Source organism: Atractosteus spatula, chromosome 16 (assembly GCF_055471065.1).
Source record: "Atractosteus spatula isolate fAtrSpa1 chromosome 16, fAtrSpa1.hap1, whole genome shotgun sequence".
NCBI classification, from domain to species: Eukaryota; Metazoa; Chordata; class Actinopteri; order Semionotiformes; family Lepisosteidae; genus Atractosteus; species Atractosteus spatula.
The window spans coordinates 17,746,592-17,773,398 of record NC_142721.1 but is presented as its reverse complement, the minus strand read 5'-3'; the positions used below and the strand labels follow the sequence as shown (position 1 = coordinate 17,773,398).

Genomic DNA, 26,807 nt, shown 5'->3' with positions numbered 1-26,807 from the left:
ATTCCAGTGGTTCACGACAGCAATTATACTTCCCAATCCGCAGCGCTCTGGGACAGCTGAAGTATTTTCATTCACATTCACAATGTTAAAATCATTTTATAAAAACCAGGAAAGGAATTTTACTTAAAAACACTTTAACATGCCTATGTATAAAATTTGTTTTAAAAGAAAACCAGAGTGCTATACTCAGTATTCTGTCAGTACATAAGAGGAAAGCAAGAACTTTTTTAAAATATGATTTTAACAATTTATAAAACACCCTTTCTAAGTGAGAAAGAAGAAAAAAAATCAACAAAAAGCAAATAAGAATATAGAAGGATAAACTTTATAGCAATCAGACCCTTTTTAGAATTTAGATTTCAAGATATGCGAAGGATTTCTCTGGAGGACGGACGTTCCATAACCATGGAGCAGCGCCAGAGGAGGCACTTTCACCAGAAGTCCGAGCATTAGTCCTGGGGACAGTGAGCAGAGGACCAGCCTCAGCTGAGCCCAGCCTGTGGGAAGGAGTGTAAACATGGAGGAGTTCAGGGATGCATGATGGAGCCAGATTATTTAGAAGTTTGATCTTATATTGAATATGTGGCATTACACAGTGCCTTGCTTTTGTAGTCCCAGCTGTCCTGGCTTCAGGATGATGAGCCCCAGCTGGGCGGGTCCTATTAAGGCACACTGGACACCCACGGAAGAGGGACTTTGACACAGACAGTCCCGGAGGGGGTTGCACGTATCTTCACTTGGGCAGGCACAGCCTTTTCCCCACACTGAGTTTTTATTTTGTTTTGGCCTTACGCGCAATGTTCTACCAGACTGGACCCTGTTAAACAGGGTAAGCCCAGCCTGGAGGTCACGAGGCATAGCAGTACACCTTTCTTTTTGCCTTTTCGTTTATTTTTCACCCTTTTTGTGTTATTTTCAGTCCATGCTAACCTCACACCGGTGCCTCTGTCCCCTCACCAGGGGCGTTGACTTTTTACCGATGCTCACTCCCACTCCACAGTCACAGATATGTGAGTTCATTGGCACCCAATGCAGAGATTAACATGTAGGAGTGATTTGCTGCTAGGGATCGGTGCAAGTTAGTCTAGCTGCAAAGTTTTGGGAACACTGCAACTTGTTGAGAAGAATGTTAAGGAGCCCATAGAGTAAAGAGTTGCAAAAATCAGGCCTTAATGTTATAAATGCACAAATCTGGCACTCAATTTCACCGTTAAAAACCGCCTAAGGCTGGAAATATTCCCAAGGTGAAAAAAAATCCACAAGGGGCTGAACAGAAGAGGATCCTCTGTAACTCCCAGATTCCCAACTATGGCTGACTCTGAATGGGGAATTACCACCATTACGGGGAAGCTGTCCAGCTTTTACAAGACCTTTGCTGCCCACCAGTAAAATTCCTGTTTTGTCACTATTTCGCTTCAAGGAACTCAATGTCAACCAGAGCCTGATGTTACACAGAGAAGAGATAAGTGGAGTCAAGAGATAAGGAGCAAACAGGTTGAAATGTAAATCCAAGTGTCACTTGCATATCCATGAAATCGAACACCAGGTCTCAGAACGTGCAGCAGAGGAACTTGCTGGAGCTTCGGAAGTGCCTCTGGAGCAGTCTGCGAGGTCCTCGGGGGCTTTAACAGGACGAGAACAGTGTGCTCACGTCCACAGCAATGCCCACTGACAACTGCCCATCCCACTTTGACAATAGCTGCTGTCACTGGGCAGATCCAAATATACAATAAAGTGTAGACAGAAAATGTACAGTAAACAATTGTTTTTTGGCTTTTAATTCTCAAATACAATAAAGCAGTCATGACAGTATCAAGACTGAATGAAGAAGAAGGGAGAATCATAATATTGAAAGAGCTGGGGAAAGAGGGTCAGAATTGAGAGGCCAGGCTGCTGCCTGCAGGACAGGAGGGCTGCCCTGCCCTCACTTCCACGAACGATGTCCCCACCACCCCAAACAGCTGAGACAGTAAAAAACACAAGCACCAGGGTACAGCTGTCAAACTTTATTAATAACTACAAGCCAATGGCTCACAATAGAAACACGGGTTCACGCTGACGCCCCCACAGCTCCTGCCGAGGACACCGCTCCCCTCGGACAGACTAGCCCGGCTGCGTCCTAGCTGTGGACACTGGACAACATACCTTCCCATACACTTGACACTGCTGTCCGGAACTTGAGTACATCCCAGGCCAACAGCTGCTTAACCGTGAACTGTCCACACAAAGAACTGCTGCCTGTGTAGAAATCGCCAGTGGAGTGGAGTGACGGGTCTGGCTCTTGACTGCTCTGTTCTGCTCACTGAGGTTTTCCAGTCAGGCTGCAGCCTATCTGTTGGTACAGCACCTTCCACTGCTCCCTGTAGAAAAGCCAGTCAGTTCACACCTCGTCACTCTATTTATACTTATTTACACATCAGGCCCCCATCTTCCTCCTAGCAGCTCTGCTAGTGGATTCTGGTCAGCTCCTCCACGATCTTGATGACCTCATCCACTGCGGCTTCCCTCTTCATCCCGCTCCCATCGTCAATCTGAAACAAGGAAAGCAGCATGACACCCCTCAGCCTGAAACACCCTCGCCCCAGCTACCACCTCCCAGAGACCCGGGTTCCTGTGTTTTTTCTAGAAACCAGTCTTTTGTGACCAGCAGGTTAGAGCTCTTAGTTCGTGTTAGAGCTCGGGGCTATTTTTCATTCCCATTTCCTCCCACTACTTCTTGAAAAGTGGTCTAACTAAGATGTTATACTGCACAAAATGCGCAAAATAGACACCCCAGGCTACTAAGAGATTGTTAGCACAGATTTAACAAATTCAGACTATTTTTAAACAATATGAAAAAAAATTAACATCCCATCCAGAACAGCCGCCAATTCTTCCGTAGATGGTCCTGTAGCTGCACTGACCTGCAGGCCACTGACCACCTCCTGCATCTTGGCACGGCCGAGGTCCAGAAAGCTCTCAATGAGGTCGCCATCGATGAAGCCGGTCGCCTGTTCCGTCTTGCGCTCGGTGTGGAATGACCTCCAGGTGAGAAAGATTAAGGACGTGTAGCTGTTGACAGGGCTGCACAGCAGGCTGCGCCATAGTGCTGTGAGCGGAATAAGGCTGCAGTATTTGTAACAGCAATAACAACATTTTTACATTTTTTACCCAACAATAAGAGTGCAAAAGGATATAAGGTGTGCTCAATCTTGCCCACACTCTTGATAACCTTGTTGAGTCTGTTCTGCAGGTCCATCAGCAGACTGTACCAGCCCTCCGACAGAGAGGTCACCAGCCCTGAGGGAGGGACAATGACAGATAGAGGAGGGTCACCCTGCTCCAGAATGGACACCCACCCCACTCCCACGTTACCCCCTACCCCACCCCTCCTCACCGATCATGCCGTTGACGGTGCCAAACAGCACGGAGCCCTGCGTGGGCGTGGAGCTCTCGCCCAGGTTCTGCATGACCAGCGAGCCGTGGCAGAACACGTTGACGAACTCGCCCAGGTGGAACACGCCCACCTCCTGCAGGTGCTGTCGCTCCTCGTCAGTGGTGGCGGCGCTGGGCGGGCGAGGAGGGAGACAGTCAAGCACAGAGCCGGGCGGCAGGAGGAAGCGAAGGAAAGAGCTCGGGCCGGAGGGGCGCGGAGGGGGGCGACTGCAGTTACCTGTCTTTCTGGCACACAAACAGGTTGAAGGCATTCTCTGCCCCCAGGAAGTTGTCATCATCCAAGATCTCCACCGCGCTCATCCAGTTGGGGTTGAAGTCACGAGCAATCTAAAGGATCAAAGATCACAATTAGTACAGCAGACGAACAGCCTGTGATATTTTCATCTGACACGTTTACAGGCTTTTTCCTCCCACTTTTACCTCCTCAAAGTTGCCCTCCATGGGTTTGTAAGCCAGCAGCAGCACTGACCTCATCAGGTCCCCCACCAGGATGAAGTCGCCCTTAGTCTTCAGGTACAGGGCCATGATGTTGTTATAGTGATTGCATTCTGTGCGGAGCTCCTTCTCCGCGGTCCACTCGTACAGACGCACCTGCGGACAGACAGCTGTGAGACACGAGAGGAGAAAGGCAGGCAAGCAGGACGACCAGGAGAGAGCTACAGTGACAACCACACAAGTCACGCTGGCAGATGTCACAAACTAAGAGAGGTAACAGATGCCCATCAGACTGAAGAGACCCAGTTCCTTCAGCCTGTCAATGAGGGACACTCCCTTCAGACTAAAGAGACTCAGTTCCTCCAGCCTGTCAGTGTGGGACACTGTCCTTCATGCATGCGGGACAGTCCTTCTGGTTGCTCTTCTCTAGACTGAACTCAGACAAGCAAAACTGACAGCAACAGATCTGGCAGACAGATGCTCACAGTGCTGTTGATGCTGGCAAGCAGTTTGCCATTGAACTCCACCATGGAGTACACAGCTCCCTTCACCTCCTTCTCCGCCACGGTCTGCAGCTTCCCTGCGGGACAGAGACAGCAACGTCAGCCCATCCCTGCCTGGCGAAAACCCAGGATCCCACCCAGCCATCCACAACCTGGCAGGGTGGCTCATTCCAGACCCCCAACCCCCTTTGCGTAAAGAAGCTTTACAGAGCTTCCACAGGGCACTGCCGCACGCTGCCTCACCATCAGTGTAGTGGAAGACAATGATGCGCCCCTGCTTGGGCTCGGCCTCCTCGGGGTACACCATGGCCGTCCCCACGACGAAGTACACGGCGGGGTCTCGGCCCAGACGGCAGGACACCATGCTGAGGGCATACTCGCTGGGCAGGAACTGGTGAGCGTGCAGAACTGGCGGGAAGAGCAGAGCAGTCAGCCTCAGGGAGAGAAAACCCTGCCCTGACACAGGCATACTGCCACAGAAGTCACTTCAGAAAATTAAACCTCTGCAGACTCTCCCTGCTGCCAGGGAAACAGGCCAGACCCTCACTGCCTTCATCACTTCCACAGTGACCCCGCTGTCCCGGTACAGGAGGGCGGCGCAGTGACCCCGCTCTCCCGGTACAGGAGGGGGGGGCGCAGTGACTGTGTTTTTCTTGTATGGGGGGGTTAACTTGACTTTTAACAATGGGGCAAAAGCCTCACCTTCAAAAGTGTGTTGGTCCACAATCAGCAGGCTGTGAACTTCCATCTCCTCACCAAATGAAGTCTCGTGAGGCGACGTGCTGCTGGGAAACAGCTTACTGGAGCTGACACTGGTGGACAGGGCCTGTGACCAGAACAAACATGACTGGAGCTGACACTGGTGGACAGAGCCGAGACCAGAACAAACATGACTGGAGCTGACACTGGTGGACAGAGCCCGAGACCAGAACAAACATGACTGGAGCTGACACTGGTGGACAGAGCCCGAGACCAGAACAAACATGACTGGAGCTGACACTGGTGGACCGAGCCCACAGTGTTGGACAAAGCGTGAGACAAGAACATTACTGACATGGTTGGACAGACTAAGAGACAGACAGAGATGTTAATTATTCAATCGAGTGGCCAAATTTCCGCGAACACAAGGAAGCAGACGCCCCACAAACCGGCCTGCGTACCTGGGTACTTGCGCTGGGGCGCACAGCTGCTGTGGCCCCACTGGCGTCCTGCACCTCAACCCTGCTGGACAGCACTCCGAAGCACTGCGAGGACTCCTGGTAACAGATCCGCCTGGGAGAGAGATGCAGAGCGTCAGCATTGCGGAGCCAGTCAGTGTTCCAACAGTGTCAGAGAGTAAGCGTGTCGTCTCTCACCTGGGACTCTCGTACAGCGGGACAGTGCGAATGTGCAGCTTCTGAATCTCATCAATGGTGCCGATGGTCAGAGTGCTGTTATTGGCCAGAGCCAAACTGACATAGACAGCAACAAAGCGAACACAGCCCGACGAGAGAGAGAGAGGAAAGCACTGTTAGGGACAGTTCCTGAATTTTACGTCAGAAAAAGTACACAAATTGTTCAAGTACAATTCTGACAATCTGAAAGGACCCAATCTTAACTAGACATAATATCGGATAAAATGCGATAATAAAAAGAAAACTTTTTTAACGACTGCAAAGCAACATATTAATTCCAGGCCCGATCCTGTCCAGGTACACTCACACACACAGACCAGACCCAGTCCGGTCCGGGGGCGCTCACACACACAGACCATACAACATGGGGAAGCTCTTACGAGATCTGCGAGGAGAGAGGCAATTGTAAGGAGAGAGGAGAGAGAAGGAGAGGAGATTGTAAGGAATAAGGATAGGAGATTACAGAGGAGAGAGAGGAAGACAGATGGAGAGAGAGAGACAGAGGGGTTATGGGAGACAAATGAACACCCAGGAAGCAGTAGGACAGAAAGTTAAGAGAAATGAACCAGAAAAAGTCTGAGAATGACAAAGGAGGATGATGTGGGGATACCCCACTATCACAGCTCACCCCGGATTCTAGAGCACGTGCAGAGGAGCTCACCTGTCGGGGTACCCCTCCGAGTTGAGAGGACACATGTAGTTCACCTCCTTCAGGTTGACGTTGGAGAAGACAAGCTTGTGGTTGCTGCTGTAGATGACGGTGGGCCGGTCGGAGCAGGCGAACACGTTGGAGGTGGAGAGCGAACGGAAGGTGCGCAGCACTGTGGGCTGAGTGCCCAGGGTCACCTTCTTCCGCTCACTGAGCGCACCTGGGCAGGGAGCAGCAGGCTTAGACACCTGAGCAAGACACACACACACACACTCCCCCTCCCCCAGAGCAACACACACACACTCCCCCTCCTCCAGAGCAACACACACACACACACACTCCCCCTCCTCCAGAGCAACACACACACACACTCCCCCTCCTCCAGAGCAACACACACAGACACTCCCCCTCCTCCAGAGCAACACACACACACACTCCCCCTCCTCCAGAGCAACACAGACACGCACACAGACACTCCCCCTCCTCCAGAGCAACACAGACACGCACACAGACACTCCCCCTCCTCCAGAGCAACACACACACACAGTCAGTCCCCCTCCTCCAGAGCAACACACACACACACACACTCCCCCTCCTCCAGAGCAACACAGACACACACAGACACTCCCCCTCCTCCAGAGCAACACAGACACACACACACACTCCCCCTCCTCCAGAGCAACACACACACACTCCCCCTCCTCCAGAGCAACACACACACACTCCCCCTCCTCCAGAGCAACACACACACACTCCCCCTCCTCCAGAGCAACACACACACACACTCCCCCTCCTCCAGAGCAACACACACACACAGTCAGTCCCCCTCCTCCAGAGCAACACACACACAGACACTCCCCCTCCTCCAGAGCAACACACACACAGACACTCCCCCTCCTCCAGAGCAACACACACACACAGACACTCCCCCTCCTCCAGAGCAACAGACACACACACACTCCCCCTCCTCCAGAGCAACACAGACACACACAGACACTCCCCCTCCTCCAGAGCAACACAGACACACACAGACACTCCCCCTCCTCCAGAGCAACACAGACACACACAGACACTCCCCCTCCTCCAGAGCAACACACACACACACTCCCCCTCCTCCAGAGCAACACACACACACACTCCCCCTCCTCCAGAGCAACACACACACACAGACACTCCCCCTCCTCCAGAGCAACACACACACACAGTCAGTCCCCCTCCTCCAGAGCAACACACACACACACACACTCCCCCTCCTCCAGAGCAACACACACACACAGTCAGTACCCTTCCTCCAGAGCAACACACACACACAGACACTCCCCCTCCTCCAGAGCAACACACACACACAGACACTCCCCCTCCTCCAGAGCAACACAGACACACACACACACTCCCCCTCCTCCAGAGCAACACAGACACACACACACACTCCCCCTCCTCCAGAGCAACACACACACACACAGACACTCCCCCTCCTCCAGAGCAACACACAGACACAGACACTCCCCCTCCTCCAGAGCAACACACACACTGGGAGACACTCCCCCCCTCCTGAGCAACACACACACACACAGACAGTCCCCCTCCTCCAGAGCAACACAAACACACAGACAGTCCCCCTCCTCCAAAGCTACACACACACACAGACAGTCCCCCTCCTCCAGAGCAACACACAGACACAGACACTCCCCCTCCTCCAGAGCAACACACAGACACAGACACTCCCCCTCCTCCAGAGCAACACACACACCGGGAGACACTCCCCCCCTCCTGAGCAACACACACACACACAGACAGTCCCCCTCCTCCAGAGCAACACAAACACACAGACAGTCCCCCTCCTCCAGAGCAACACACACACACAGACACTCCCCCTCCTCCAGAGCAACACACACACACAGACACTCCCCCTCCTCCAGAGCAACACACACACACACACAGACACACACCCTCCTCCAGAGCAACACACACACACACAGACACTCCCCCTCCTCCAGAGCAACACACACACACACAGACACTCCCCCTCCTCCAGAGCAACACACACACACACACAGACACTCCCCCTCCTCCAGAGCAACACACACACACACACAGACACTCCCCCTCCTCCAGAGCAACACACACACACACAGACACCCCCCCTCCTCCAGAGCAACACACACACACACAGACACTCCCCCTCCTCCAGAGCAACACACACACACACAGACACTCCCCCTCCTCCAGAGCAACACAGACACACAGACACTCCCCCTCCTCCAGAGCAACACAGACACACAGACACTCCCCCTCCTCCAGAGCAACACACAAACACACTCCCCCTCCTCCAGAGCAACACACACACACTCCCCCTCCTCCAGAGCAACACACACACACACACTCCCCCTCCTCCAGAGCAACACACACACACACACTCCCCCTCCTCCAGAGCAACACACAGACACTCCCCCTCCTCCAGAGCAACACACAGACACAGACACTCCCCCTCCTCCAGAGCAACACACACACTGGGAGACACTCCCCCCCTCCTGAGCAACACACACACACACACTCCCCCTCCTCCAGAGCAACACACACACACACACTCCCCCTCCTCCAGAGCAACACACACACACACACTCCCCCTCCTCCAGAGCAACACACACACACACTCCCCCTCCTCCAGAGCAACACACACACACACTCCCCCTCCTCCAGAGCAACACACACACAGACACTCCCCCTCCTCCAGAGCAACACACACACAGACACTCCCCCTCCTCCAGAGCAACACACACACAGACACTCCCCCTCCTCCAGAGCAACACACACACAGACACTCCCCCTCCTCCAGAGCAACACACACACAGACACTCCCCCTCCTCCAGAGCAACACACACACAGACACTCCCCCTCCTCCAGAGCAACACACACACAGACACTCCCCCTCCTCCAGAGCAACACAGACACAGACAGTCCCCCTCCTCCAGAGCAACACACAGACACAGACAGTCCCCCTCCTCCAGAGCAACAGACACACACACACAGTCCCCCTCCTCCAGAGCAACAGACACACACACACACTCCCCCTCCTCCAGAGCAACACACACACACACACTCCCCCTCCTCCAGAGCAACACACAGACACACACAGTCCCCCTCCTCCAGAGCAACAGACACACACACACACTCCCCCTCCTCCAGAGCAACACACACACACACACTCCCCCTCCTCCAGAGCAACACACACAGACACTCCCCCTCCTCCAGAGCAACACACAGACACACACACTCCCCCTCCTCCAGAGCAACACACAGACACACACAGTCCCCCTCCTCCAGAGCAACAGACACACACACACACTCCCCCTCCTCCAGAGCAACACACACACACACACACTCCCCCTCCTCCAGAGCAACACACACAGACACTCCCCCTCCTCCAGAGCAACACACAGACACAGACAGTCCCCCTCCTCCAGAGCAACACACAGACACAGACACTCCCCCTCCTCCAGAGCAACACACAGACACAGACACTCCCCCTCCTCCAGAGCAACACACACACTGGGAGACACTCCCCTCCTCCAGAGCAACACACACACACACAGACAGTCCCCCTCCTCCAGAGCAACACACACACACATAGACACTCCCCCTCCTCCAGAGCAACACACACACACACATAGACACTCCCCCTCCTCCAGAGCAACACACACACACAGACACTCCCCCTCCTCCAGAGCAACACACACACACACAGACACTCCCCCTCCTCCAGAGCAACACACACACACACAGACACTCCCCCTCCTCCAGAGCAACACACACACTGGGAGACACTCCCCCCCTCCTGAGCAACACACACACTGGGAGACACTCCCCCCCTCCTGAGCAACACAGAGAGACGCCCAGACCACACTCCCAGCACACCTGTCTCAATGTCCAGACCGAAGTAGAAGAGTGCACCGTCTCCCAGCGCGCACAGCAGGTAATGGCTGCCCTCAAATGTTGTCATCAGGATGGAACGAGGAATGATCTCTGCTCACACAGAGGACGAAAGGTAGCAATGTCACTGACAGGATGCGCTCAATTTGTTTGCGAAAAGCAAAAACAAACGTTCCAATAGTTCATCTCTAATCTTTCTTGTGGGAGCAGCTCCAGGAATAAATGATTCCACCCAAATTCCAACACACGCTAGCGATTCAGTAATGGAAGAAAAAAGCACAAAATGCTGAGCATTTCGTTTTTACACACATAGTACTCAACACCCTGCACTGTGAAAGGCATGGTGGATGCTGAGAGCAAGGACACAGTTCATGATAAACCATGACCTGTCTCTGCTGAAAAGCACCCCAACAAGACATTTTTCAAATAACTTAGTAAATAAGATATCTTGCCATTTAAAATGTACCTTGATGTTTAAATGTAAAAGACTACAGTCCAGTATTTACAGTACTTGTAAATTATTCTTATTTTACATGTTTTATATTAAAACTACTATTCTTAACATGACAAACTTTTTTAATATGCAATGTTTTGTTACTATTTTGTGAGATCGGGTTTAGCCATTTTATTAAAAGATTCCAAAATAATCAATATGACTCGGTTAGTACAGTCTGATGAACTCACAGTTAAAATAAGTATTCCTACTGTAAGAGCCCAAAATCTTGTAATGCAAGTTTATTGAAAACTCGTTATCTTTGCAAATAGCCAAACAGTTGAGATCTATTTCTATTTTGCTACGAGCCCTCTGTCCTCATGCTCCAGTCTGGGTGTCAGCCGCCCCTCGATGCCCCTCACCTCCGCCCAGCATCTCTCTGTGCAGGGGGCTGAAGTCCGGCAGCCGCAGGACCCGGGCTGAGATGTCGGTCCAGAGGCCCACAGCACACAGCCGGGACTCGGTCCCCTCACCCAGCGCTGTGATGTCCACACACGCCACCTCGTGATCCATCTCTGTGGAGCTGAGAGACAGAGGAGGACAGAGAGAGACAGAGAGAGAGAGAGAGAGAGAGAGAGAGAGAGAGAGCAGAAGAGCAACAAGGCAGAGGGAGAAAGGAAACAGAAAGGAGAGCAGGAAATGTATAAAAGGATGGAAACAGGAGGAAAGGGACAAAACAGGGAGAGATGGAGCCAGGAACAGAACAGGTAGAGACACAAAGGGAGCAGAGACAGGGAGAAGAAGGACAGAGACAGAAGGGGCAGAGAAAGTAATTAGATGAAAGAATGGAGAGAGAGAAACAAGGTCAGACTCTGCAAGTCCTACTAGCAGGTGTGTCAGTCAGTGTGAATCACTGTCAGTAAGACAGCAGGCCACTGTCCGCCTGAGAGCTGCCATTATAATATTTCATAGAAGATCCAGAAAAAATGCATCCTTAACCAAAATGAATTTAAAAAATAATACACAATACAGTACATATAAGACTGAAATTAATAAAAAATAATGAACTTTTCAGACCTTGCCATTTTGCTAGCAGTTCATTTGTTCCAGCAAGAAAGCTTTATCTCAGCAGCAGTCTCTAAAGACCTGCGGCATGAACACCATCACAATTTCATTTCATTCAAAGACAATTCTTATATCCTTTCTTTTTCAATCTCCACCAGCACAGCACTTTCTATACAGGTCTGTGGCCTCTTGGTCACCCAAAATGACAATCAAGAAGGCACAACATGTTAGGAAAGCTCACAATAATTAAATGATCCAGCAAAGCTCAACCACCACTTGCAGACAAACTCACGATGCCCACTGAGCTGCATCTCCTGTCCTCCTACGCCTGAAGAGCTCATTCCAGAATGAGACCGCACTATATCCAACACACGTCCTTCTTTAATAGTCACTAGATCCAATTCGCACAATGTAAACATGCGTTACAGAAGAAACAACTGTATCCAAAATAATTAAAAGTCAAACCAGTCAAATTTGACAAAATACACAATGAAATGTGATCACAAATAGAGGCTACGTGAAACTTTAAAATGCACTAACAACAGGGGGGGGGCACATCTTTACAGAAAGCGATGTGGGAGTGTGGAACAAGCTGGCCAGCCATGTTGTTTCAACATGAGACCCTGCCCACGTTCAAGATACAGCTGGATGAGACCCAAGCATCAGGGCCAGATGTCCGATGCTCGTCTGTAACCCTCGCGTTCTCGTGTGTCAGTACCTGATCTGCTTCAGCTCTCCTCGGTGTATCTCAAGGTAGTACAGCACCCGGCCCACAGCCAGCACCACCTGGCCCGCATTGCAGGCGGCCACGCTGATGTTGCGCCCCCTGGGCTCCTGCCACTCGCTGGCCATGGCCTTGCTGTCCTGCGTCACCAGCCGCACCGAGCCCGAGGTGATCTGCCACACAGACATGTGACTTCAGCGCGGTCGCACACGGGACCGGCGAGGCCAAACCCACCGCGCCCAGCCCAGCCGCGCGGCCAAGCTCGCTCAAGCTCCGGGTCCAACGCCCACCAGCCAGCACCTGGATGAGCTGCTGATGGGCCACGTTGCCGCAGTAGAAGGTCTGCTGATTGTCCACGAACCCGGGCAGCTCGGTCTCCTCCACCTCCTCCCCGCTGAGCATCAGCACCCTGCGGACGGCACGCCATGTGAGAACCAAACCGCGCTTCGCTCGGCGCCCCCCCTTCCGAACCCGCGCCCTTCACCCCGCCTCACCTGGTCTGACCCACGAAGGACAGGACCAGCATGTCGTCCGTCTCGCGACCGGCCTCCGAGCGCAGGGGCCACAAGCCTGGCAGCAAGGCAGAGAGCAAGAGTTACTTCACCGGAGCAGGGCGTGCCGCCGGCAGACAGGCGCCCAGAGCTCCCGCATCCCGGTCTCGCAATCAATAGCCGACCTTTGATTCCCGGAAGGTCGATGCTCGCGTGCTCATGGATGCCGATGCCATTCCGGATGATCCGAAGGGAGCCTTCCTTAAATGCTCCTGAGCAGGTGACGAGCTGCAACGAGACCGAGAGCCAAAGGTCAAGCATGGCCTCAGCCGGACCTCCCCGCGGAGCCAGGGCGCCGGCGGACATACCTGGCCCTGCCCCTGCCTCTCCAGGTCCACCACACACATGTCCACAATGGGGCCCAGGTTGGTGAAGGTCTCCATCACGGCTACATAGGAGCCCTGGTCATTGCTGTCCACGTTCAGCTGCAACACAGAGGGCCAGCGTCAGGGCGGCGCGGACGGCCCTCCCCTGGGGCTGGACTGCACGGGGGCAGACCTGTACCTTCACGAGCTGCGAGTCTCCAAGCCGGGACCCCACAAACACCACGCCGTTGTCCAGGTAGGTCAGGCACTCAGCAATGGAGGTCTGTGGAGAGGGACGGGCGGAAGGTCAGTGCCACTCTACCCCTGCACCCCCCGGACCCCGCCCTGGAGCGCCCCCGGGTACCTCTCCCAGCAGCTCCACGCGCAGGTCCTTCAGCGCCACGGTGCCGTCCATGAGCTCCTCCCTCTCCAGCAGCAGCATGAACAGCCGGCCCTCCATGTCGCCCAGCAGGTAGCGCGAGCCGTTGGGGTCCACGCGGTTGTGACACACGATGGTGCTTTGCTGGGGGGACACAGCAGGAGCAGAGTCAGTGCAGCAGTGCCGGTGCCAGGGAGGCAGCCCACGGGGCCCTGCACGGCCTCACCTTGATGGTAGGGGGCGCTATGGCCAGGTACTTGTCTCCGTTGTGGTAAGTGATGGACTCCTGCCCGATGATGATGGCTCCTCCAAACGGCTCGGGCACTAAGAGAACACACAAGTTACACACTGCCCCTGCCTCAGCCCACGCCTCCCATCCCCCTCTCGCGCACAGAGCGCACCTCCCGTCCCCCTCTCGCGCACAGAGTGCACCCCCGTCTCTCCCAGAGAGCAGTACTCCCCTACCTGTGATGACCATAGAAGCCTCAGCTTCCACGTTCTCCTGTTTCCAGGGCCCCTTGTTGAACTCTTTCTCCCGCAGGGAGACCTCATAGGTTTTGACATGGCGGCCCTGGGGGTCCTGGAACAACAGAGCGGATCAGGAAGCAGAAGGAGACACCGACTCGGACCTTTGGCACGGGCACACCACACCACACACCCCACCACATGGGGGCGCCGGTCCGGGCAGTACCTGGTAGATGAAGCAGATGGTGGGCGCGGGGCAGCCGTACAGGAAGTGCACGTCGATGACCTGCAGCTCCTCCAGCCGGATGTTGAAGGCCTTCAGCTCCCGGTTGTCGCGGTCCAGCGGGATGACCTTGAACAGGCCGTCATACAACCGCAGCCCGATCATCCGGCACTCCGGGTCGATGATCCCGATGATCCCGGTCTCCGAGGGCCGGCCAATCCGGTCCTGACACGGGAAGAGAATGGGCCACCTGTTTGCACTCTCCAGCTGTCTGTCTGTGCGTGCGTGCGTGCGTGCTGTGCGTGCGTGCTGTGCGTGCGTGCTGTGCGTGCGTGCTGTGCGCATATGTACTGTGTGTGTACTGTACCTGCACACTGCCATGGGCTCTGGGGAGGGGTGTGTGTGTGTGTACTGTACCTGCACACTGCCATGGGCTCTGGGGAGCAGGTGTGTGTGTGTGCTGTACCTGTACATTGCCATGGGCTCTGGTGAGCAGGTGTGTGAGTACTGTACCTGCACATTGCCATGGGCTCTGGTGATTATATCGATGCTGTCACCATTCTGCTTGTACTCCAAAATACAGGCGTTGTATTTGGCCGTCAGAATGAAAAGCAGATCCTTACTCTCCCCCTGCAGGACCAACACAGAAATATCATGCAGACAAAGAGGGCATCTTCCACCTGCACCTGCTAGTCCAGAGCTAGAGAGACTGCATGTAGAAGCCAATCTTTTCTGGAGAGACACAGGTACCAAGAAGTGGGATGTTTAGAAATATATATATTCGTATGAGCTTAACATGCAGAAGTTACATAGTTATATTGTCACAGTCAGGTGCCTCAGCCAGTCGCGGCTGAACTTACCATGTTTAGAAATCAAGCCTCCTGAAAATCTAAAGTGGAACTAATTCTGTATGGCAGCGAAGTTTCTCATGTCAGGAGAAATGAATCCAAGCAGACTCTCTCCCCTCTATCCCTCCTCCTTCCTGTCTCTTCTTCACTCTCCCACTCTGGTCCTTCACTTCCCCTCTCACATAGAAATGGCTTTATTGGCATGATGGGTAAATTACAGTCTTGCCAACGTATGTAGAATAACCCTGCCATATCACCTATCTTGCCGTATAGGGCATGGGTTGGCTTACACTTTCAAATATTGCAGCAAAATGTTTATGGATGCGTTGATAGAGCCTCCATCTAATGGCATAGAAAGCCCTGGATGTATTCTCCTTCAGTGCCTTAGCTGCCAGGTCAAAACTCCCAGATGAGCTGATAGTCAGACCGAGTTGTGTAGCTGGATGTGTGCTCCAATGTGTTGTTGCTCAGTATAAAGTTGTACCCGTTTCCCTGAAACTTTTCTTTTGGAAAACTATGACTCTGGTCTTGTCCAGATGGGCTGGCAGTGCCCAGGTCTGAGAGTACTGCTCCAGCAGTGCCAGGCTCTGCTGCAGCCCTACTCTGGGTCCAAATGGGCTGGCAGTGCCCAGGTCTGACAGTACTGCTCCAGCAGTGCCAGGCTCTGTTGCAGCCCCACTCTGGGTCCAGATGGGCTGTCAGTGCCCAGGTGTCTCCCTCTGTCTCTCTCCTGCTCACCTTGGGTCGGAACAGCTCCATCACTGCGATCTTGCCGTACATCCCCACCTCCTTGACGGGCCGCAGCCCCTCCGCAGTCACCACATAGATCTCCAGCCGCGTGTTCTTGGCGATCAGCAGGTTGAGGTCGTCTGCAGAGGTGAAGTGTCCTGAGGCAGGAGGAACATGGGAGAGGAAAGGAGAGTGGTGAAGGAGCAGGTCAGCCCTGCGGCTCCCCCCTCTCTAGCCTGAGCCACCACCTCCCAGAGCTGCTACAACCCGAGCGACACGACACTGCAGCTGCGACCCAGAGCTCCACAGGCTGCAGAGGCTCCGTCAACCCAGCCTGGAAGGCAGAAGGGATTCGAGTCGATTTAAGTCACAAAATAAAAATCAATTTTATTCAATTAGGGAACGATAGCCATTGTCTCGGGGTGTCCGGGATCCCGGCACCCAAGGACACTGAACGCTGTCCAGTCAGGCTCATTCGGTCAGCGGCGACAACCCGGACTGGGAGCCCCAAGTCCCGGGGTCAGGTCGCGACACCGAAGGCACCGCTGATTATCAACAGCCTTTCGGAAATAATCCTGCTAGAAAAACGACCCTTCGACCCTTTTCATCTCAGAGATTTACTCCCGTTTCGCCAGGGCAGGCGGGCAGAACGCAGGAAATAAGAAGCCAGCAGGACAATAACACCGCAGGCCTCCACCTGAGCCGGGGGCTCAATTAGGCGCGCCACGCCGCGCAGGGGCAGCACGGTGACGGTAGCACCGAGGCCACGACCGGACACTTCGAAAGCAGAAATATAGACAGTTACCGGTAATGCAGGCATTAACTGCAGTGGGTTTCTGAGCCGTCACCACGTAGTTGTACGACATGGTGCTGAGCAGAGATGTAACACACACCGAGGCGAAGGCAAACTACCGCTAATCTGCGCGCTTGTGCCCGCAGCAGGACAGACCGCGGCACAGCGCCCCCTGGCGCGGCGGAGGCCGAGCAGCGCCCGGCCCGCAGACCAGCTCAGCAGGAAGAGGCTGTAGAAGCAGGAGCTGTGCACAGCGTGTGAAGCGTGAAAGAAATCTCTGCTCCACTGCGGCAATGATTAACCCAAACAGCGCGCCAGTGCTGCGTTGAAGGTGTCGCAGTTTAGTCTGTCCCAGCAGGGTCTGTAACAGTGCAGCCCAACCGCTGTCTGGGGCACAGGCCTGCACAGCGTCCGATATTAACAATGCACTCGGATGGCCCTGTCACAACATATTACAAAATATAAACATGCGATGCGTTTTTTTAAATAAATGACAAAAAAATCTTCTCGGTTCGGTAACATTTAATTCCGGGTTGTTTCAATTTAGTGTCGGCGAACACAAGCGTAAACCTAAAAGTTGCTCTGTGCCTTTAAGAGGCGGGCTCTCTCCGCAGAGCAGCCAATGGCGAGCGCTTCCGGTCTGCGCCTCCTGCAATAGCGAGCGGGCGGTGGAGACAGAGTAGCGAGAGTTGCTTGGCTGCGGGCTAGCTAGCTTAACGTTACTCGGTGCAGGTCGGTTCACACGGACACTTTTAAAATACCAATTTAAACACAGGGAATGCACTGACAGGGGCATCTGCGGAGAGTGATTTAGCCCTGTGAACTCCGTATCGGTCAAGTGAAGCGAGGGCGCTAAGACGGTTGTTGTTGCTGCCGCCAAACCGCGGTACGTGTCTCGTTGCTGTAGTTGGAGGGGAGTTCTTGTACTTCGCTTTAGAGTGTGATCCATTTACTGTGCTACCGTGCTCTAACCTTAGAGCTGGTTTTGCATCTTGTTAAGCTTTAGACCTGCAAATACCCATCTTTTTATATACTCGTTCTGTGCGTCTCTGTATACATTATATGTATATATACACCTGTCCAGTGCGTCTCTGTATATATGTATATATACACACCTGTCCCGTGCCATATCACTCTGCAACTCACAACTGGCAGCCCCCTGAAGCTCAGCAGGTGTGAGCCTGGTCAGTACCTGGATGGGAGACCTCCTGGGAAAAACTAAGGTTGCTGCTGGAAGAGGTGTTAGTGGGGGCCAGCAGGGGGCGCTCACCCTGCGGTCTGTGTGGGTCCTAGTGCCCCAGTATAGTGACGGGGACACTATACTGTAAACAGGCGCCGTCCTTCGGATGAGACGTAAAACCGAGGTCCTGACTCTCTGTGGTCATTAAAAATCCCAGGGCATTTCTCGAAAAAGAGTAGGGGTGTAACCCCGGTGTCCTGGCCAAATTTCCCATTGGCCCTTACCAGTCTTGGCCTCCTAAACCCCATCTATGAATATTGCTCTCCTCCCCACTGAGACCTGATGTGTGGGGAGCGTTCTGGCGCACTGTGGCTGCTGTCACATCATCCAGGTGGGGCTGCACATTGGTGGTGGTGGTGGAGGGGATCCCCATTACCTGTAAAGCGCTTTGAGTGGAGTGTCCAGAAAAGCGCTATATAAGTGTAAGCAATTATTATTATATGTGTATATCTACACCTGTCCCATGTGTATATACACCTGTCCAGTGCGTCTCTGTCCAGTGTGTCTCTGTATTACCCTGTCCCGTTGTCTCAAGGCGCTGCTTACTTGCATGTCTCCCCTCCGTGCAGGGTCGAGCAGTGCTGAGATGACAGCTGTGCTTTCTCTGCTGTCCATCCTGCTGCGTGTTCTGCTGGTGGACACCACGCTCTCCAAATCCGATTTGAAACCGTCCTTGAAAGCCCCCGAGAAGCAGGTGGGTCTGAGCCTGTTGGTGTGGCACAGCTCAGCGTGTCTTTGCCCTGCTGTGCACACGCGTGTTCTCGCATCCTGCCGGTCCGTCATCATGCCCGCTTGGCTGTGTTGATCAGGCCCCGGCGGACAGGCCAGTGCAGGAGCGCGGGCTGGTGGTGTCAGACCCCAAGGCGAAGGACATCGTTCGCGAGCACCAGCGGTTCTGCGCCCAGAAGGCGGGTCAGCCAGTGTTCGGGGGAGCTGTGCTCGGCTACATCACTCCGGTAAGGGAGAGGGCTGCTTGTTCTTGTGCCATTCTCTTCCCCCTCTCTCAACAAAGTCAACCAAGAGGACGTCTTTGTGGTCAGCTGTGCCACACGCACAGGAGGCACAGTTTACACTGTGTCCTTACTCAAAGGGTGGGGGAGGTGTGGACACGCTGCCCAGACATGTTGAAGCTGATATCCCGGTTCCTTCCAGCAAATGACTAGACAAGATCATGGGATCGATCAGCTTTAATTTAACAATCAAATTTATTAATTTAATCAATTTAATAATCAATCAGCTTTTAATTATAGAACAAGCTGATGGACCATGTGGCAACTCTGGTTTGTTCTCAGCTCCTCCCCCTCACAGACATTATTGGCAATTCTTGCCTTGGAAGTCGTGCTAAAATGTTTATCCATAAGACAAAGTGATACAACACACACAGTGAATATGTTCCTCTCTGCAGGGTGCGTGCCCTGCTGCAGGCTGTTTCACGTTCATCTGCTCTTCATGCTTTCACTGTGTTCTCTGTCTGAGCAGTGCGAAGGCTCAGGCAGCTCAGCTGGAGTCAGGTCTCTGTGCTCTTGTTCTTGCTGAGGAGTGTGTGTGTGTTTGAGACTGCAGTGCTGGGACTCAGCTCTCTGTCTCTCTCAGTGGAACTCTCATGGCTACGATGTGGCGAAGCAGTTTGGGGCAAAGCTGACCTCTGTGTCTCCGGTGTGGCTGCAGCTGCGACGCCGAGGGCGAGAGAGTTTCCACATCACAGGCCTGCACGATTCTGACCAGGGTGACACACCGCCGCACAACACTACACCACACTGCACAACAGTACACAACACTACACACTGCTACACAGCATCATGGGCCTGCACGACTCTGACCAGGGTAACACACCACTACACACTGCTACACAACACAACATCACAGGCCTGCACGACTCTGACCAGGGTGACACACTGCTACACACCACTACACACTGCTACACAACACAACATCACGGGCCTGCACGGCTCTGACCAGGATGACACACCACTACACAACACTACTCACTGCTACACAATACAACATCACGAGACTGACCAGGGTGACACACCACTACACAACGCTACACAACACAACATCACGGGCCTGCACGAGGCTGACCGGGGCGACACACCAGTACACAACACTAAACACTAGTACAGATTACAACATTGCGGGCCTGCACAACTCTGACCAAGGTGACACACCACTGTACACAACACTGCATGCTGCTACAAAACACGTCGTGCAGGCCCGCATCTGACCAGGGTGACACACCGCTGCACAACACTACACAAGAGTACACACTGCTACACAACACAACATCACAGGCCTGCACGACTCTGACCAGGGTGACACAAAGTTGCACAAAAGTACACAACACTACATATCGCTACACAACACTACACACTGCTGCACAGCACAGCATCCCTGTCTAGCACTGAGAGCACTAGAACAGCAGCAGTGGCTCAGAAAACCCACAGGACTCACAGGAGTCCCTGGCCTGCATACTGAGCAGTGTGCTTCAGCAGCACAGGGAGCTCTTACATCACAAGCTGCACATTGAAACAGGTGTAAAAGAGCACAGGGGTAACGTCTCTCTCTCGACAGGGTGGATGAGAGCGGTGAGGAAGAGTAACAGAAAGATCAAGATCTGTGAGTTTGGACATCTGCCTCCTCTTCCTTTTTCCATTTCTCCCCCTTCCATCTTTCTTTCTGTCCCTCTCTCCTTCACCTCTCCCTTTACTGGCATTACTGATGAATTACTGTGTTGCCAAAGTGAATACTGTAGAATAGAAAAATTTTACATTTCATACATACTTCTGGACAATTACATACATTACATAAAACAAGCTCACTCTCTGTTCCTCAGGCTGTGACAGGAGATCACACACTGTATTATTATTATTGAGAGACAGGCTCACTGTTCCTCAGGCTGGGACAGAAGATCACACACTGTATTATTATTGAGAGACAGGCTCACTGTTCCTCAGGCTGGGACAGGAGATCACACACTGTATTATTATTATTGAGAGACAGGCTCACTGTTCCTCAGGCTGGGACAGGAGATCACACACTGTATTATTATTATTGAGAGACAGGCTCACTGTTCCTCAGGCTGGGACAGGAGATCATACACTGTATTATTATTGAGAGACAGGCTCACTGTCTGTTCCTCAGGCTGGGACAGGAGATCACACACTGTATTATTATTATTGAGAGACAGGCTCACTGTCTGTTCCTCAGGCTGGGACAGGAGATCACACACTGTATTATTATTACTGAGAGACAGGCTCACTGTCTGTTCCTCAGGCTGTGACAGAAGATCATACACTGTATTATTGTTATTGAGAGACAGGCTCACTGTTCCTCAGGCTGGGACAGGAGATCACACACTGTATTATTATTACTGAGAGACAGGCTCACTGTCTGTTCCTCAGGCTGTGACAGAAGATCATACACTGTATTATTGTTATTGAGAGACAGGCTCACTGTTCCTCAGGCTGGGACAGGAGATCACACACTGTATTATTATTATTATTGAGAGACAGGCTCACTGTCTGTTCCTCAGGCTGGGACAGGAGATCACACACTGTATTATTATTATTGAGAGACAGGCTCACTGTCTGTTCCTCAGGCTGGGACAGGAGATCACACACTGTATTATTATTACTGAGAGACAGGCTCACTGTCTGTTCCTCAGGCTGTGACAGAAGATCATACACTGTATTATTGTTATTGAGAGACAGGCTCACTGTTCCTCAGGCTGGGACAGGAGATCACACACTGTATTATTATTATTGAGAGACAGGCTCACTGTCTGTTCCTCAGGCTGGGACAGGAGATCACACACTGTATTATTATTATTGAGAGACAGGCTCACTGTCTGTTCCTCAGGCTGTGACAGATGGCACAAATTGTTATTGTTGTTGTGCAGATTGTCTGGATAATTGAGTGCTTCCCTGTGTGCTGGTGCAGTCTGCCACTGTGCCTGCTTGTGCGTTTCCCTGGCCCTGGAAATGACAGATCTCCGCATGGAGCTTGTGCAGACTCTCTCTCCCTCTTCAGCTCTCTCACCCCTCGAGACTCGAGGCTCACTGGTCTCCCTCTCGCTCTGGCAGGGCCCCGGCTGCTGTTCGACGGCTGGTCCTACCAGGACTACGAGAGCGTGCTGTCCAGCGAGGACGAGATCGAGGAGCTGGCCGGGGAAGCAGTGGAGGTGGCCAAGGTACAGAGGGGAGAAGCGGGGGGGGGGATAGCTTTTTGTCTGTACTGTAATAAAGTGTTATTATGTCCATTCCTGTGAAATTGTTTTAACCTGGAGCTGAGAAATGAGGAGAGCGGGGCAGTAGAAGATTCTATAGCCCAGTCCAGTCCAGTACTTTATTTAAGATGGCCAGCAATGTGTATTTCTTAACCTGGCCACAATGAGGCAGCATTGCACATCGTAAAGAACCCCTGTAAGGATTCTGTAGCTCTGTCAGACTTACCTGTGGGGGTTCCCTTGTGTCTCGACAGGCAGAGGGGTACGATGGCTTTGTGCTGGAGATGTGGAGTCAGCTGGGAGGACACAGGAGAGTGTGAGGAACTTAGACCGTCACTGGCTTTCCGTCAGTCTGTATCTCTATCGTCTGTCTTTCTCCTTGTTTCACGGCGGAGCTGACTTAACATGTTGGCTTCTGTCTCTAGGGAGCTGGTCCACCTGGTCACCCATCTCTGTGAGACCCTGCGGTCCAGCCAGCTTGGCTGTGTGTTGGTCATCCCCCCTGGCGTAGTCCCCAGGTAAAGAAAGGATTTCTGCTATATCACCACAGTTATTTCCAGCAGCTAAATCACCCTTCAGCCCACAGCTGGTGAGCCTGGTCAGTACCTGGATGGAGACTCCTGGGAAAGCTAAGGCCACTGCTGGAAGAGGTGCTTGTGGGGCCAGCAGGGGGCGCTCACCCTGCGGTCTGTGTGGGTCCTAATGGCCCAGTATAGTGACGGGGACACTATACTGTAAAAAGGCCCCGTCCTTCAGATGATATGTAAATTCCAGGATGTTTCTCAGAAAGAGTAGGGGTGTTACTCCAGTGCCCTGGACAAATTTTATTCCTATTATTACATTTTACTCAAATTCCTATTCCTATAAAAGACCACTGTGACAAAGCCACCAGTAATTCCACCTGGAGCCACAAGAGAGCGCTCACATCCTCTCAACTCCATTCTTTTAATCGGGGTGAGAATTTCCATATTAGAGATGAGGATGACTTCTGTGGATATGTGGATATTATGCTCCTCATGAACCATGCAAAACTGGTAGAGGGTCTGATCCTTAATTCATTGAAGGACCTCTGATAGAAAGAAAACAACAAGATACACAAGTCAGGATGCTGGACCTGTGGGCCAGCTTGTTACAACCACCTTATAAAAAAATTGGTTAGAGGGTTAATTTGCAATAACGAATCTCTCTTCTCTTTGCCCTAGCTCTGACCAGCCTCTCTCTCTCCTCAATTCTCAATTCAAGATGCTTTATCGGCATGACCAATGAATAAATCAGTGTTGCCAAAGCAAATACAATTAACATAAGTTGTCTACAGATATTTACAATATAGACACAGCGTAATACATTTACATACAAACACATGGAACATTATTGAGAGACAGGCTCACTGTTCCTCAGGCTGGGACTGGAGATCACATACTGGGCTGCCAGTTCAACTGTTCCCTCTTCCTCCTGTGTGTGTCCCAGTGTGTGAGATATTGCTGTTTGATCTGTGCTGTGATGTGGTTGAGTCTGAGTTGTGGTGCTCTAGCAGTGCTGTCCTGATGCTGGTTAGTGTCGGTGTGGCTCAGGTCAGTGAGCCTCAGGACTAGCTGGCTCAGGGGGCTCTGTTTTGGGCTCAGCTCTTGGCTCAGCAGGGCTTTGTGGTGGTAGGAGTTTTGGTCGCTGTTTTTTAAGTGTAGCCAATACTCTCTTCTGTATGTTTATTGATAATGACCTAATTCGGCCCTCCATGTATTGTTAGGTGTTTTTCTCTGGTCTGTGAGGGGACCCCACACTTCACTGCCGTATAGGGCAATGGGTTGTACATAGATCTACTCTATGTACTCTGGTCTTGTCCAAATGGGCTGGCAGTGCCCAGGTCTGACAGTACTGCTCCAGCAGTGCCAGGTTCTGCTGCAGCCCCTGTTCTATGGGCGACAGCACGACCAGGTCATCTACATAGAGCAGGAACTTGATTTCTGTGTCGTGTTGTATGAGACCAGGAGCTGCAGACTGTTCCAACAATCCTGCCAACTCATTGATATCGATATTGAACTCTCTCTCCTCTCAGCTCTGACCAGCCGGGCATGTTTGGTCCTCAGGAGTTTGAGCAGTTGGCTCCCACTGTGGACGGCTTCAGCCTGATGACCTATGACTACTCCACTCCTAGCAGGTCAGAACTCCTTCTGGCACACAGCCTGACCTGCACATGACCGTGTGACCGCAGCACTGTCTCAGTGTCTCTCTCTGTGTCCGGCAGGCCTGGCCCTAGTGCTCCACTGCCTTGGGTTCGTGCTTGTGTGCATGTGCTGGACCCCAAGGCTGTTTGGAGACACAAAATTTTGCTGGGACTCAATTTCTATGGCTTGGATTTCTCTCGGCAAGGGGGCGGGGAGCCAGTCCTGGGGAGCAGGTAAGCAGCACCTCCGCTGGCCACACACAGCCCCCTGCGACACACCGTGACGGTAACAATTGTTCAGTGTCTTCTCTGTGTCCCTCTGAGTCAGGTACATAGAGCTGCTGAAGGAGTACAAACCGCGCATGGAGTGGGATCAGCAAGCAGCTGAACACTACTTTGAGTACAAGAGGTCAGTCCGCCTGCACCCCGTTCCCGACTCCCTGTGTCCACCCCCGTCCCCGACTCCCTGTCTACACCCCCCTCCCTGACTCCTGACACCAGTTTGTAAGCAATAATCAAACCCTGATGCTGTTATTTCATCTCTTTCTTTTGCTCAGGAGCAGTGGGGTGAAGCATGTGGTCTACTACCCCACACTCAAGGTGAGTCTCCTGATGTCCATCTCACTCCCCAGCCACCTCCTGACTCGCTGTGCTGCTGCCCCTCACCCTGTGTCTGTGCCTGCCTGCCTGTGCCTCCACCCTGCAGGTTTTGTGTTGTTGTGCCTGAATGTGGCACTGCTTTGTGTCCGTAGTCTCTGTGTCTGCTTCTGTTTTTTTTATTTATGAGTGAGACAGGTGTCTCGCTGTGCCCCTTACCTGTCTCACTCTCCCACTCTTCTGTCTCACTGTGCTCATCACCTGTCTCACTCTCCTGCTCTCCGTCACGCTATGCTCATCACCACTCTCCCTCTCCTCACCTGTCTCACTGGGCTCCTGACCTGTCTCACTCTCCCTTTCTTCCCCTTTCTCACTCTCCTGCTCCTCTGTCTTGCTGTACTCATCACCTGTCCCACTCTCCCTCTCCTCACCTGTCTCACTCTCTTCTCTCCCCAGTCTATCCAGATGCGGTTGGACCTGGCTTCAGAACTGGGGACAGGAGTGTCTGTGTGGGAACTTGGCCAGGGCTTGGATTACTTCTATGACCTGCTGTGACACTCCAGATCGGACCTGCGCAGACAGACAGCCTGACACCAGCAGACCTGCGCAGACAGACAGCTGCAGACAGTGACCCCCTGCTCCACACACAATATGTCGCTGTAGTAAGAAAGAAATATCAGTTGAGTGAAAGTTCTCCATTTGGCCTGTCTTGCTTATCGATGCCAGACTCTCATCCAGTCCAGATCCAAGCGAGTTGGTTTAGTGAAATGGCTGGACAGTTTGTTCCAGAAATCACCATGTCTCCTGCTGTCCGTCCTGAAGACGGACTCATAGCTTGAGAGCCCAGAATTTCATAGATGGATGGAAATCCAAGCAGTTAATGCAGACAAATAAAGGCTTTTGCTGACATGTGTGTGACCCTCCACTGTGGGCCCAGGAAATGAAAGAGAGGCTGATCATTGTCTCAGACTCCAACTGTAACGCTTCCTGGGTTTGATCTCATGACTTCTCTGTGCATCTCTGTGTGCCTCTTTCCTGCCTTCACCCCATCAGGACGGTAGTTCAGTACAGTGAGGGACAGTGGTGTCCAGTCAGGACAGTAGTTCAGTACAGTGAGGGACAGTGGTGTCCAGTCAGGACAGTAGTTCAGTACAGTGATGGACAGTGGTGTCCAGTCAGTACAGTAGTTCAGTACAGCGATGGACAGCAGTGTGTCCAGTTAGTACAGTCAGGGACAGCGGTGTGTCCAATCTGGACAGTAGTTCAGTACTGCCTTTGTGCAGTTGGTACAGTCTTGTTGCAGTCCAGTTTATTAAACAAACGTTCCAACACCTTGTCATTAGAAATGGCTTTTTATTCTCTTTCAATGTTATCTGGAGATAATCTGGAATTGTTCTTGAGACTCTAGTTTACAGTTGAGTGTGAGCCCTGGGGTCGGGGTCATGCTAGTGTCCAGTGATCCTACTGACCCTCGGTGTCCAGACCACATCCGCAGCAGCCAGGCAGGCTGGCCCTGGGTAGTCTGATCTGAGGAAGCCATCATAAAGGAGTGTCTGCTGGCTTGGTGCCCTTGTCCAGGATGTGGTCAGTCTGTCAGTCGGGGGGGCTGTGGTCCAGGATGTGGTCAGTCTGTCAGTCGGGGGGGCTGTGGTCCAGGGTGTGGTCAGTCTGTCAGTCAGGGGGGGCTGTGGTCCAGGGTGTGGTCAGTCTGTCAGTCAGGGGG

The 26,807-nt window shown here is 52.7% G+C and overlaps 2 protein-coding genes across 5 annotated transcripts; one reads left to right on the top strand and one right to left on the bottom strand.

Annotated features, from left to right (window-relative positions):
* Positions 1-1,988: 1,988 nt before the first annotated feature.
* ddb1 (damage specific DNA binding protein 1) lies at positions 1,989-17,042 on the bottom strand. The gene is made up of 27 exons (XM_088934501.1): positions 16,874-17,042; positions 16,078-16,226; positions 15,005-15,121; positions 14,495-14,716; positions 14,269-14,383; positions 14,030-14,127; positions 13,789-13,947; positions 13,624-13,707; positions 13,428-13,544; positions 13,245-13,347; positions 13,063-13,138; positions 12,869-12,977; positions 12,563-12,741; positions 11,202-11,362; positions 10,332-10,439; positions 6,429-6,636; positions 5,729-5,824; positions 5,534-5,645; positions 5,076-5,199; positions 4,617-4,781; positions 4,356-4,450; positions 3,856-4,026; positions 3,653-3,762; positions 3,377-3,546; positions 3,177-3,279; positions 2,904-3,027; positions 1,989-2,531 (listed from the first exon to the last, which is right to left on the bottom strand). Exons 1-27 carry the CDS (start codon positions 16,932-16,934, stop codon positions 2,448-2,450), a joined length of 3,420 nt encoding a protein of 1,139 aa, XP_088790627.1. The 5' UTR covers positions 16,935-17,042; the 3' UTR covers positions 1,989-2,447.
* Positions 17,036-26,415, top strand: chid1 (chitinase domain containing 1). 4 transcript variants are annotated; one of them, XM_088934503.1, is made up of 13 exons: positions 17,036-17,192; positions 18,671-18,795; positions 18,911-19,057; positions 19,695-19,827; positions 20,673-20,717; positions 22,184-22,290; positions 22,581-22,642; positions 22,752-22,844; positions 24,380-24,481; positions 24,569-24,721; positions 24,816-24,896; positions 25,045-25,087; positions 25,541-26,415. In XM_088934503.1, the coding sequence occupies exons 2-13, from the start codon at positions 18,688-18,690 to the stop codon at positions 25,637-25,639; spliced, it is 1,173 nt and encodes a 390-aa protein (XP_088790629.1). In that variant the 5' UTR covers positions 17,036-17,192; positions 18,671-18,687; the 3' UTR covers positions 25,640-26,415. The 4 variants fall into 4 exon arrangements, with proteins under 4 accessions (XP_088790629.1, XP_088790631.1, XP_088790628.1 ...); XM_088934505.1 differs by lacking the exon at positions 17,036-17,192 and adding an exon at positions 17,537-17,747 and having other exon boundaries at positions 19,770-19,827; XM_088934502.1 differs by lacking the exon at positions 17,036-17,192 and adding an exon at positions 17,537-17,747.
* Positions 26,416-26,807: the final 392 nt, after the last annotated feature.

What these genes read in the sequence shown, in the direction of transcription:
- ddb1 (XM_088934501.1), bottom strand. Translation starts at nt 16,934, where the DNA reads ATGTCGTACAACTACGTGGTGACGGCTCAGAAACCCACTGCAGTTAAT. An exon ending in GAGACTCGCAGCTCGTGAAG is followed by an intron (nt 13,545 to 13,623) that starts GTACAGGTCTGC and finishes TCTGTGTTGCAG; the next exon opens with CTGAACGTGGACAGCAATGA. An exon ending in TTGCCAGCATCAACAGCACT is followed by an intron (nt 4,027 to 4,355) that starts GTGAGCATCTGT and finishes GTCTGTCCGCAG; the next exon opens with GTGCGTCTGTACGAGTGGAC.
- chid1 (XM_088934503.1), top strand. Translation starts at nt 18,688, where the DNA reads ATGACAGCTGTGCTTTCTCTGCTGTCCATCCTGCTGCGTGTTCTGCTG. An exon ending in AAGCAGTGGAGGTGGCCAAG is followed by an intron (nt 22,291 to 22,580) that starts GTACAGAGGGGA and finishes GTGTCTCGACAG; the next exon opens with GCAGAGGGGTACGATGGCTT. An exon ending in CTGGGAGGACACAGGAGAGT is followed by an intron (nt 22,643 to 22,751) that starts GTGAGGAACTTA and finishes TTCTGTCTCTAG; the next exon opens with GGAGCTGGTCCACCTGGTCA.